The 14,578-nt window shown below is 30.1% G+C and overlaps 1 protein-coding gene across 1 annotated transcript; it reads left to right on the plus strand.

Moving 5' to 3' along the window:
* Positions 1-5,209: 5,209 nt before the first annotated feature.
* LOC110723714 lies at positions 5,210-7,786 on the plus strand. The gene is made up of 2 exons (XM_021903069.1): positions 5,210-5,981; positions 6,793-7,786. The coding sequence occupies exons 1-2, from the start codon at positions 5,606-5,608 to the stop codon at positions 7,305-7,307; spliced, it is 891 nt and encodes a 296-aa protein (XP_021758761.1). The 5' UTR covers positions 5,210-5,605; the 3' UTR covers positions 7,308-7,786.
* Positions 7,787-14,578: the final 6,792 nt, after the last annotated feature.

A 14,578-nucleotide genomic window follows, 5' to 3' on the forward strand; every position in this document is an offset into this window, starting at 1 on the left:
TTTTGACTTTTTCATTTGATTACACTATGTATCCGAAAATTTAGTTTGATAATTGGCTATTTCAACCAGTTCAAAAGCGGACTTTAAAGCTAAATAAAAATGTTTATGAGTAGCTTTTGGCTTATAACTTTTCAAACCTAAATTGTACTATTACGAGTACTTCATAATTACTCGTGTATCCCATTATCAATAATTTTCACCGATCATGCTCATACAAATCAAAAGACAAACCATCAACAAAAACCAGTCAATTAAATAATTAATCAAATCAATCAATCAAATCAACTAATATGGAACATACAACAACCATCAATAGGTGACAATGCCATAGTCGAAACTCATGTACTTACACTAACTCGTAGTAAACTAGTAAGCCCACTAGTTTGTTTTGTTCATTCTTTAAAAAAAAGTCAAGGGTAGTTAGGTGAATGTACGATAGATTTTTTTGGAATCAAGTAAAGTGGCCATGCAATTGTACAAATATGTGAATAGTACGTAGTATTTAATTTAGTTAGAGAAACGTCCACTTCTATTTGAAGGCAACCGATTTAAACTCGTAACTATTGAATTAAAGACACTCATAACTCAATCTTTATTTATTTTTATATAATAAAGTGTATATATTTATTTATTAGATGTGATTTGATTCCTTAGGCTTTAATTGTGGTATCTGTCTCACAAAAAATAAAATAGAGCTTAACAATCACACTTAATTGATCTATACTAGAATTCTTCAACACTTCTCTTATTATAGTACTAACTACTTCATTTCCTTGAGCATAATGCATATTTCTAATTATGCGAAAGTTCTCTTTTAATGGAACGTACATCAATTAGCTTTATAATTAGGCTAAATGTTAATTCTAGATCTGGCTTCTTGTTGAAGAATTGGTGATTTACTGGTATCATACAATTCCTTGATTTGTCTGCCTTTCTCTATGTGTGGTGATTGATGTGCATCCATCCTTTTAATGTGTTTGATTCGTATTTTGTCGGTTTCTAGCTAGCCTAGATCGGCTTAAAATATAATAACACGTTTCAATTTTTAGTGAGTTTGATCTCGAAGTTTATTGGTTGACTTTTATGCTGAATATCTAGGCATTGTTCTAATTAATCACCTTATTTTTCCATGATTAAGTAAATTAAGGGTCTACTCACATTTACTGAAATTAGCTGAATTGAACTGAACTGAATTGGTTGGAGCTGAACTGAACTGAATTGAGCTGAAATGAATATTTTATGAGAGAGGGAAATTAGAAGCTGAACTGAACTGATTGGAGCTGAGCTGAACTAAACTGAAATAAAGTAAATGTGAACAAGCCCTAAGTTTACAAAAGATAAGTTCATATTAGCGTTCTCAAGTACTAATCAAATTCATAAAATAGGCTCTAATGGGTTCAAATGATTTCAATAACAAAAAGGTAAATAAAATGCACCCTCAAACTCTTGTACATACAATGTTTTTTTTTGTTTAGTTTTGTTTTGTTTTTTTTTAATTAATTTATATATATATATATATATATATATATATATATATATATATATATATATATATATATATACGGGGAGGTTCCGCTAAAAACAGAGCTTATGGTGAAAACTAAAAACAAGCAATCTTAGCCATTGAAAGTTCACTAGATGATCTGATGGTGTGAAACAACCCAGAGGTCACTATATATAAAAATAAGGTAATTATATCAAGTTATATTAATTTTGATGACATTTACACCGAGGCCACTATATATAGAAATAAGGTAACTATATCAGTTTTTACAATATTTACTTAGAGGTCACTATATACAAAAATAGGGTAATTATATCAATTTTGACCACATTTACATAAAGGTCACTATATACAAAAATAAGGTAACTATATCAATTTTGACCACATTTATACAAAGCCACTATATATAAAAATAACGAAGGTCACTATATATAATAATAAGGTAATTATATCAATTTTGACAACATTGACCACATTTATATAGAAGTCGCTATTTACAAAAATAAGGTAACTATCATCAGATTACTTCTCCTGCTCCTCCTTGTCATCAGATAACTTCTGCGCTCATTAACAAATGATGCTTTCTCCTGCTGTTCCTTGTCATCTGAACCTTTCTCCTGTTGTCCTTTATCCTCTGATTGTCCCTTCTCCTAATTCATTGAAATAATACAGCACGTCAGCACCATAATCCTAATCAACAGCATTCACAGCAACAATATAGCATAATACAAAAAGTAAAAGAAAATCGAAACAAATTCACACAAATTCTTGCAGAAAATCCAAACAAAAATTTCATTTCAACTCTCAAGATCTTCCATTGAGTGTACATTTCTCCAACTACTTCAGATTAACAGTAAACGCAAACCAAATTCGATAAACAAAGTAAAAAATACACGAAAAATCGCAACGAAAACTCAACCAAATAACAATTAAACTACTAACAATAACAATAACAATAATAATAATAATACTTAAAATCGAAGTATAATTTCACGAATTTTTCGAAATTTAGTTACATAAGCAGTCATCTTTGGCCATGGTCCTTCATCGAATGCTTTCCGAGCAGCAGATACTGCTCTGTTCACATCTTCGGCATCTCCTTCAGCAACATCAACAATCACTTTCCTAGTCCGATTAACAACTAAAACAAAATATCGTTCAAATCTACTCCTATGAAAATGTACTGAAGTCGAAACTCAAAAATACAAATCAAATCGATAATTTCCACCAGAATAAAAACGAGCAAATTTACGATAAAAAAAAATAAAAAAATTCAGAAACGAAGAACTCAAAAAATACACAAATCAGAAACGAAAAACAAAAGCAAAAGCAACACATCATAGTAGCAAGATCTCAAACTAAAATCAAGCTAAAACCTAATTTACACAAAATACAATAAATTACACAAATGAATCTCAAAGAATGTTATACGAAGAAATTAAGTTAAATTTGAACATAAGTACCCAAACCTAGGCCTGCTAATCTCTCTCCTCCTCCTATACTCAACAGTTAACCCAAACCCAAACAATATGCAATATACACTGGAATTCATATCCAACAAGCCACAACCTCAACAAAACCTTCGTTTTCTCTTCGTCGCTTAAGTTCATAACAATAATGTCAACAAATACAAAATTAGAATCGTGAAATTCAAATGGAACAAGCCACAACTAAAATTAAAATCGAAACTCAAAAAATTTGAATTGAAAAATTAGTTTGATTTTAATAAAACTTAGAAAATACAAAATTAAACATAATATAGAACCACAAAATAACATTATAGCTAAAAAAACAACAATATGAAGAAATTAATTTGAATTTAAAAATAAATTCACGCTAAAATAAAGAAAATTAATCGGATAATGTAAAAATGATATAATTAGCGAAATCAAAATCGATTTACTTACTTGATACTAGATCGTAGACGATAATGATAACGAATTTGATGAAGAATCGAAGCTATTACATCATTGTGATTTTGAAGTAGCATGAAATTAGAAGAAGAATCGAGAAATTTGAAGTAATGGAGCTTTGAACAAGAGAGAGAAAGGAATAAAGTATATAGAGAAAGTTACGGATAAAGGCAATAAAAAGGACGAACATCGCGTGTTTTTTTCCTCTAATCTCAGCCATTGATTTTTGTGGACGGTGGAGATTATATGTTTTCAGTTTTTAATTTAAGCCTTGTTTTTACATGATCCACTCCCTATATATATATATATATATATATGGCTAGTCACACAAAACTTTAAACAACAAATAAATCATATTAAAAGTTTTTGCTTAATTTTAAACTAAAAGCCATTCCCCTATATCAAAAACTACAAATTTTTATATGTGGTTGGTCACACGTCATAATATTATTATAGGAGTTACTCGATAGTACTACAAAGGTTATCGCGTCATTATTATTTTGTCTTTTACAACTAGCCAACCATTCAGGCTGATTCAAAACTGTTTTTAAGAAGGTTTAGAAGCAAATACTATAAGACTATTTCAGTTTGATACAATCCATTTTACAGGTCTAAATCATTATTAGAACACTCCCTAAATTTTAGGCCAATTATCTTAGATAAATTTAGGTGAAGATATTAGATATAACTATTTATATTAAGAAAATATTAAAATAAAGTCCCTAAATTAAATTTAAAAAACAATTAGGGGCAACATATTGTCGGCGCAGCAGCATCAAGTATAGTAATTACTGGGAGAGTGATAATGCGAAATTACCGGAACTCAGATTTATTCCACACACTTCCACTTCATTTTAATTGACTTTCTGCCCCACCACTCTAACAAACTCTTCCCTCTAATTTTTTTCAATTACTGATAACATAGGCAAGGTTAGAAAATGCAATGAGTACTCAGTAATGACAATTATTTTGTGCAACATTTTTAAATTATACCTTTAATTTATTAAATAAGAGCAACTCTAATGATTGTATCTAGAGATTTGCTTGCAATTTCGAATAACTCTAGCTAACAGGTTGATCATTGGAGCTAGAACATAGAGCTAGAATATGCAATTGGGTTGGCCAAGCTAACTTGCTTGAAAAAACTAGTCAAAAAGAAATTACTAAAAGTAAATTATTAATTATGATGAAAAAAAGATAAATTAATAAGGTTTAATAAGTTTAGATAAGTTTTAATAAAATAAGATAAATTCAAATAAGTTCAGTTAAGGGAAAATAAGTTCTTATAAGAGTTATCTAGTATAAATTACAACTAAAATAAGGTTTAATAAGTTCAAATAGGTGTGTTCTATTCCCCCGATTTTCACGTATCTGAACTTACCTAAACTTATTATACCTTATTAAAACTTATTTTAGTTGTAATTTATATTTGGATAACTTATTTGAACTTTTCTGAATTTATCTAAATTTATTACACTTGAAATAAGTGAAAATAAAATAAATATAATACTATCTTTATTTGATTCAATTATATTGATTACATTTGAATATACTTATTTTACGATAAAGATAAACTATTATTTAAAATTAAAAGTACACCATAAACCCAACTACAGTATCTAAACACTAATCCACATTCAACAATATTTTTTTTTGTTTAATTTCCAAATTTTGAAACCCTTATTTTCGTAGGTCCTCCTTTTGCAATCTCTCCTTTTGCACGTACTTGAGAGTTGAAACCACCCTTAACTCTTACGGAGTAACACTTAAAAAAAAACTCCAATAAAAAAAATAAAAAAAAAAAATAACCAAAAAAAATCCGAACCTATTTTCCCGGTAACCCTTGGAAACAATCCCCTCATAAATTGCAGCCTCTTTAACACGTATATAATCCTTCCCTCCCATCAATCACTTCTATTTCACACACCCTTTCCTCACTTCCATTATTCCCTCTCTCTCTCTCTCTCTCTTCAATCCTCCTAAAAACAACCGAAACGCGTCGTCTTACGTCCTTTCCCCATATCACCCGCTTTTAATTCTGCGCAAAAGCTGTCTTCCAGAATCATCATATTTTGAACCCCCACCTCCTTACTTACTTATTGCTCCGAACTTTGGACTCTTTTTATCCGATAGCTTGGACCATAAAATAAAATTATTTACTAATTAACAAATTACGTAGCAATCGACAATGGGTAAAGGAAGCAGAGATTGGTCACAGATCTATGCAATCTACGGCATGGATGAATGGCAAACATTCTTGTTTCTATTCTTCCATGCCTTGATCTTCGCTTCATTCTCCGTGTTCATCCTTCACTTCTTCGCTCCATTTACGAGCGTCCTCTCTGCTCTTCGGGTGTTCGCTCTGCTGCCCCCGGGATCTGCGAGGTTTGTCGCCGGCTTGATCGGGTCGGTGACGGCTTTGATCGCGGTGTGCTTGCTGTTTGCGGCGGCGAATTTCTTGTACTCGGCTGTGCCGTTGCGGTGGGAGATCTCTCAGCGGATGATCTCCGCTGTTACTGATTGGTCTAATGTTAAGACTGCTCTTGATGTTGGTTGTGGAAGAGGTAGGCTCATTCTTATATGTCACTCTTTTATTACTCCTTCCGTCCCTTAATTAGATTATGGACGCTAATTGTTATGTCATGGAGTCTTAAAATGTATTTAAGGTTTATATAACTTTTGATTATATGTAAAGTGATGGAACTCATAATCATATAATTTTTGCTTATAATGGTATGGTTTATGGTAACAAATTAACTATAATCTAGTGAGTGCCTTTCTATAAAAATAGAAAATACTGGAATTTTTTTATTTTTTTTATTTTTTTTATTTACAGTAATCTTATTTGAAATATAGAAAAAATAAAATTTACTTTTATCTTTTGTAACAGTATACAATGTTAAATTCAAATAATTCAGAAAATCATTTACTGTATTATTTTCTTATCTTTATTCAATCATTAAATGTAGTACTAGTATATGAATAGTACCTTCGTATTAAAGTCAAATATGTGACGGATGAAAACAAAAGGTAAAAAACTAAAAATGGATTATTTAATCTCAATTTCCGAAATACTTTTTTTTTTTTTGAATTTTGATGTTACCTACTAATTAAATATATCATTTGTTTGTCTTTTATTTTTAATTTTAAGTACTTCGTTGTCAATAGTGAAATTTAAACTTTAACAATAGAAATGGCGTGATTATAATTTATAAAGGTAAAAAAAAAAGTCATTAATTCTAGGTAGAAAGGGTTACGCTAGAACCATAATTATGGGACAAAAGGAGATTAATTTATTTAATTAATGCATACAAATTCCCTTTTACTTTTTTTAATGAGAACAAAAGTCACGGAAAAAAGTTTAAATTTTTACAGGTATTCTCCTAAACGCGGTCGCTTTACAACTAAAGAAGCAAGGATCATCAGGCCGAGTAGTAGGACTAGACCAAAAGCGGTCCATAACGTTACGAACGTTACGGACCGCTAGTCTAGAAGGGGTCCAAGAATACGTCACCTGTCGAGAAGGTGACGTAAGGAGACTGCCCTTCCGAGATGACTACTTTGACGTGGTCGTCTCGGGGGCAGCGATAAGGCGGGCCGGGGGAAAGGAGGAGCGTGAGAGGGTGGTAGGGGAGATGGTAAGGGTGTTGAAGCCAGGTGGGGTAGGAGTAGTGTGGGACCTACAGCACGTGCCAGAGTACGTGAGAAAATTGCAAGAATTACGGATGGAAGAGATTCGGGTATCGGAACGCGTCACTGCATACATGGTTAGTAGTCATATAGTGTCGTTTCGGAAGCCTTGTTATCAGCAATTACAGAATATGGTGGGCCCTGTTTATTCTTATGCTGGGGAAGTCAGACTTGACTGGAGATGCCACAATTTGTGTTAATCTTTCCTTAATGAAGTATTAGTACTTCCGTCATTCACTTTTAGTTGCATCAGTTTGATGAGAAACTATTACGGAGTTTTTTTTTTTTTTTTTACTTCTTTTAGGATTTTGGGGAGGCGAAGCCAATCCAAGATTATTAAGTGAGAATTTAGGGTGAGTGAGAAATAGGGGAGAATATATTATGATGCTCTCAATAGAAGGGATTGTGAATATTGAAACTTGAAAGTATATATACTATTAGTATTAGTATTGATATTAGTCTAGTACTAATTAATCTCCCAAATAAAATAAGTCCTACTTGTGTGTAGATGAGTTCTCTTGGAGAAGATGGTAATTCTACTAGAGTGGATGTCTTTAATTACTGGAGCTCATGTATACTTTTGATACAGTACTAATGTTTTGACTTTTACATTTGTAACATATCGTTTGAGTTAATGTATACTTTTGATATAATACCCATATTTTGACTTGTTGTATCATTTTATTTGCCACACTTAATTTATGCATTATTAACCTGTTTAATGTTGAATAATTTGAGGATAAAAACATGATCACGTAATTCAACTAATCTATTACATCCGTTACACATTATTTGCAACGAAAGTAAATGTTATTGTAAAAAGTTGTGATCTGCGTTTTACAATTATGAGGATAAATGAAGAAGTTCCCATACTCCAAATATAGAATGTAATTATTTATGGTCATCCTTTGATACAAGCTTTTATACAAGTAAATTTAGTAGAAAACTCATTTTGTAACTTAGAAATCATGAGATTGAGCCTCATCTACAATATTTGTATAGGAATAGAGGGATTTTGTTATTACCACCCTTTGTATCTCAAACGTTGATTAGTATATGTAGATTAGTTTAACATATGGAGGAGGTAGCTTAGTGTTGGTTCAATATGATTCTATCTACTTAAAAAAAGCTTTACATAACGTCATTCACTTCAGCTTAATTTCAGTTCAGTCTAGCTTCAATCAGTTCACTTCCGCTCCTAATTTCCTTCTCTCATAAAATATTCATTTCAACTCAGTTCTGTTCAGCTCCAATTAGTTCAGCTCCTATCAGTTCAGTTTATTTCAGCTCAGTGCTGTAAATTTGAACAAGTCTTATAGTCAACTCTTTGCAAAATTTAATTTTTTTTTTTTGAATAGCAAAAATATTTCATTAATTAAAAGTCATACGACATCTACAATAGAGATTCGACGTTAACAAATACATAAGATATTGAATCAAATAGAATTTTCCTTCATAAAAAACTACGATCGTCGAGTAGATCTTGCACTGCGGAGCATCTCCCGCTTATATCGCTGAAAATTACAGCCTTGTTGGAGAGACAATCTAACGATCCTTTGTAGCCGTGAGGATGATTTCCTTATGATTCATTTGTTCGTATTCGAAAACTTGATAACTTTTTCACCAACGAAATAATTTCTCGACAATTCATTAGATCTGCTACCATGGATTCAAACTAAGAAATTTCTTCCTCAAAAAGAGGAGATAAACCTTGTCTTTCGAAGGAGGTCGAAAAACCCTTGTCTTTCGAAGGAGATCGGAAACCCTTTCTTTCGAGGGAGAAAAGTTCCTCCCAAAAGGAGGAAGTATTATTATAAACCTAAAAAAACAATAAAGAAACAAGAATTGGGGCTTTCCACCGATTAAAATCGATGGAAGCCCCTTCAAAATTCAACAATGGAGGCTAGGGTTTTGAAGAGAGAAAGGATTGCAAAATTTAATTTTATGTGATTATAATATGGAATACTTTTTATTTATCTATTTTTTGTTTAATTTTTTTTGTTATATAATTTCTTTTTTTTTAATGTATAAATAAGAATAAAAATCATTAAGGTCATATCATTTCTCATGACAAATACATTATTTGACAATCTACATAATCAATTGTTAAAACTATTTAAGAAAGATCACCGACAACGACTTTGAACAAATAGTATATAAATATTTATCATCACTCGAATCTCCGAGTAATATAAATTTGTTAGATAAGTTAATTTTACTCTTAGAACTTGCACAATACATTAATTTATAAGATCAATTATACAATTTTGCATGATTGGATGCTAACTTCAAAACCTCGTTGCGTTTTCCGACCAATGATTCAATGAACATGTATTGTATAATAAACAAATCAAGCAAAATAGCACATGATGTTGCACCTATAAAAATATTAGTTTTGCTCCAATAATCTTTCCAATCAATTGTACCAATAACTTGGGAAGTATTACTTATTTATGTTAGTTTAACTAGTTTAATCTTTCACTCATCTACAAGGTGACATAGCTAGACGATTTGAGCACCATATATAATACACTAGACATGTACAAAAACACTTGTTTCTTTAAAAGTGTGCAACTCTGGTCTTATAATAGATACTTGGAAAAGAATGAAAACTACGAAGCATGCATGTAATTTGTTATAAGAAAGAGATAGACAAACGTTCATCTTTGTTTTCACACTTAATATTTCAAGTTTAAAGTTTAATAACATCTAATAAAATAATTTCACGGCTAATAAGGATGATGATAAATACAAAGCTATTAAGATCACGAAAAACAGCCTTGTATAAGATCGGGAAAAAATAGTTTTGTATTAAGATCAGGAAAAAATTGAGATATGTATAATAAGATCAGGATTATAGTTTAGTTAGTACTAAATGGACTAGCTCTAAATTTCTCAAGACAATATTTATCACACACGTCTTTTTTGAAAAAAAAAACTATTGGTCAATAATATAATTATCCCTTTCAATAATTCATAGGTTTTGTTACTTGGATAGCACCTTCATACAATCCTTGGTTTAGAATTCTTTGATTGACACTGATTAAAATTGACATGATTGAGCATGTCTTATTGATGACTTTTATATTGCTTTAATCAAAATTACAATTATCATTGAATTTATAGATCTCATAGGTTGGCTATGAATTTCAATCAAAAACACAAATCACAATGAAAAAAACATTTCTAAATTTTATGAAAAAGTTACTCCTTATTTTAATTTTATTTTATTATGTGTCACAAAAGGGTAATATTTCTTTTGTTGCTCATAATAAGAAACAGAAGTAACACACTAAGGGCCTGTTCTCATTGACTGAACTGAGCTGAACTGAACTGAGCTGAACTGAACTGAACTGAAATGAATATTTTATAAGAGAAGGTAATTAGGAGTTGAACTGAACAGAGCTGAACTGAACTGAATTTCAACGTAAGACAACATGCCCTAATTTTCTAATTATTATGGAAATAAAAATACAACCCAAATAGTTGGCACAATATATATGTTGGAAGTCTTGGCCTTAATTTGTGGGGGAATAGAATGAAAAAAAAAAAAAAAAAAGATTTGTCGACCCAAATTTTGGAGCAGTTCAATACTTCAATATATGTGTTGCAAAATAGACTTTTTCATGGGATATCTTTGATGACTTTGAAACTAGATTTAGATAAATTGTTTGACATGGTCGAGTTAAAGATTATTTGAAAGAATGATCACGTACAATATACGAATTAAAGAATATTTATAGAGTTTGTTTGAATTTTAATTTGAAATATTTCACACGCACTCGTAATATACTTTAGTGTCACTTTACTTTCAAATTCTGAATCAACCATATTATATAAACAAACAATATCCCTTGATAATATTAATAAATGGTAAAAAAGAGGCTTGTTTTGAATACCTTTAATAAATTTCAAATATTAATGTTGGACTTTTGGGGGTTTAAATGGATGTAAATTAGTACTGTAAGACTTAAGAGGCCTTAATATAATGACATTAATGGAGTTGGGTTGACTAAATCTATGAGAGGTGCCGGTTTAGTAAGGTCGTTCATCTTAATAATATATATATATATATAATGATATTTTGATTGGTGTGGGGTATTGATAATTTGATAGTGAAGTCGTTATCCAAACTGTGTTTATTTGAATGTGGAAAATAAAATTAGAAAATTGTTGGTTTCAGCATTTAATATTTAGTGGTGAGACTGGTGACCATTCTTCTCTTGTTACTAGAGTGTCATTGTTAGCAAGAACTACTTGTCTATGTTATGTCTTTCACCGGTCATCCAAACCCGTAAATTATGGCACAAACTAATCCTACTTTATCAATGTCATTTTCATTAATAACTTGCCTTAAGTAAGTGTGTTACACTTTAATTATTAGACTAGTGACATAAGTCACTCTCAAACAATATATCTCGACGTTCAAAATATGGTAAGATTCATTGGTCATGCTAAAATGTTATGCTTAGATCACTCACTAATCACTATTACATAACTTTGATTGCCTTTTACAAGTATGATTTATGACAAGAGGTAATTAGTTCATGAAAATCAATTTCTCCAAAGAAAAAAAAAAAAAAGTCCATCATGGAATTAACTAAGGCAAATGTTAAACATAGCCCAAACCATTAATACATGTCTAGATTCTCTTATATTTTCAATAAAAATAATAATCTATAGATTTAATATTTATTGGGAAGAATAAAAAACAACAACCCAATAAATAACACATACCCACACAAATATGTTTATTGGATATTGCATTGTGATAATCTTATTGCCCACAACCTGTTTGATGAATTGTCTTTTTTTTTTTTTTTTTTTTTTTCCTGTTAATGAAGTAGTGTGTATAGTGGTTTGATGAATTGTCTCTTTTTTTTTTTTTTTTTTTTTTTTTTAATGAAGTAAATTACGATCATGCTAGTTGTTTTAATACTTGTGATTCTACCCTAACCATATCGTCCATGTGTTTGTATACATTGAGCTAGAAGAAGAAGCTAATAGTATGAATAATGCACCGAGAGACGACATTGAGCTAGAAGATAATGTAGTGTATTTACCCCCTAAATCCAAAACGAAAGGGCGACCGAAAACGATACGTGAGAAGGGTGGAAAAGAATTGGGGAAGAAGACTAAATGTTGTTCCATATGCAAACAACCTGGTCACACTAAGCCCACTTGTCCTAACAAGGAAAATATTTTCGGCTTAAAGGAAACGGATGCATCAAGTATAAGAGCAAGGAAAGCAGTAGATGAATTAGGGATAAATCCTGTATTTACTTTGAAGTTTTAGTAATACTTCAGTTTTTATCTTTTTTTTTTTTTTTTTATTATTTTTTATGTTTTGAGGACCAATCTCTGTTGTTGATTCAAACTTTGTCAAACTTTTGTAAGCCTTAAAATAATCGTGTGCTTTTTTTATTTTTCCCTTTCTTAAAAAAAAATATATATTTTAATATGATTTACTGAATTGCTTAGTTGCAGTACAATGAATGTATTTTATTTCCTAAAACAATGTGCATAATAATAGTAAGTGGGTAGGAAATAATAATTTAAATACATTTAATGAGAATTGAATGATGGTCTAATTACCAATAATAAATTTGTCATAGATTCCATTGGAATAAGATATTTACCATTAATTGGAGGAATTTGCTAGTTTTTATGCATAGCCCTTAGGGCTATGTATAACAAAATCAATTAACTAATAATTAAGAAAATAAAAATAATTTTTCTAAATTGATCAATGCGTTAATACTCTCTGACTTTGACAAAACAGAATAATACAAAAGCATATTAATTATTTCTTGCTAGGTTATACTGTAATTAATTTCACTTTTTCTTTTTAGGGTCTGTTCTCATTGACTGAACTCAACTGAACTGAATTGAGCTGAGCTGAACTGAATATTTTATAAGAGAAGGAAATTATGAGCTGAACTGAACTGAACTGAATTTCAACGTATGAAAACAGGCCCTTAGTCCATTTTATTTGTCTTATATATTCCACTACAAACAAATTTGTTTTGTCACAAACCCTCACAATACAATAAAATAGTATTGTGAAAATGTGAAAGATATGAATCGAATCATATGAGTAACTTTTACGAAAATAACTTGCATACTTTGTAAAAACAGATTCTTTGTACGAAGTAATTTAAGTTTTATACCAAGAATAATCTATATATAATAGAATCTCAAATAATATTTTATTTTATGGGAAAGTTTTTTTTTTTTTTTTTTTTTTTTTTTGAAGATTTGACACTTATATTCCGTAGTAAAATAGTACTGTATTTTGTCATAAATGAAACTTTTGTAAAGACTCAACATGGGTTATAAAGAAACTACATATATTATTTAGATACATAAACTTAACGATTATTAATACAACTTATTACACAAACTTAATACTTGATACATTGATTTATAATGATACAAACTTACAATGTCTACAAATAGCAACGTAACACAACGATTTTCTTAATTTGTTTTTAAAAATACTAAATATAATGATTCTCGGAGCCTTGTAAAGTTATTATATTCATACATGGATAACCTTTTCTAATTTATCATCTAATCAAAATGATCATTTTGTGTAATACATGGGTTAACAAAACATCATACTAATTATCAATTATGTAAAGAAAGTATACGTCAAAGAATCAAAGGCATACGAAATAATGTAGAAGTAAAGGCAAATAAATAGAAGTCGTTGGTAGAAGCTTTAAAAAGAACAACACCTAACGTCTAGCAAGTTATAATAAATGAGGACCATCATCGCTAACATGGGTGACTATTTTATACAGCCACAATTATTCCACGCATGAATTCACATGAAAATTTCTAGGGAACCCGCCAAATTTTGCCATCTGCCCTTTGCTTTAATCACTCCAAAAATCTTGTTTCAAAAAAATAAAATAAAAAATAACTCCAAAAATCTCTATCAAACAAAACAAATAAAAATAGAATATTGAAGAGACCTTTTCATTTTCCTTTTTTAATACGATCATGTGAACATGGGACATCAAATAATGTCTATCCAATGCATTCATCAAATCTAGGACTGCTACGTTGCAAATTCTTTGGAGGGAAACTATTTTGTTTTCTTGTTTTGGAAGGCAAGAAGAATAAATTATTAGGAATCCATCTTTTATGGAAAGTATATAAATTAGAGTTATTACAAACATTAATAACTTAATATTATACAAAGTGTGAAGTTAAATAGCTATTATTATGAAGTTTAATTTTTTATTCGTATTTAATTATATACTAGTATTCCGTATATATTAATGACTTAATGTAGATAGTTTGGAACAAAGAGAATAGATAGATGGAAAAAAAGACTCCTTTGAGGAAAGCCGGAAGATGAGAAGAGGGGATGGATTTTATCCTAAGACCATAACAATGAGCGCCAAAAAAAAAAAAAAAAGAGTATTTCATTTATTCTTTTAATATTGAACCATATTGACTT

The sequence above is a fragment of the Chenopodium quinoa genome, unplaced genomic scaffold, assembly GCF_001683475.1.
Source record: "Chenopodium quinoa cultivar QQ74 unplaced genomic scaffold, ASM168347v1, whole genome shotgun sequence".
In the NCBI taxonomy this organism is placed as follows: domain Eukaryota; kingdom Viridiplantae; phylum Streptophyta; class Magnoliopsida; order Caryophyllales; family Amaranthaceae; genus Chenopodium; species Chenopodium quinoa.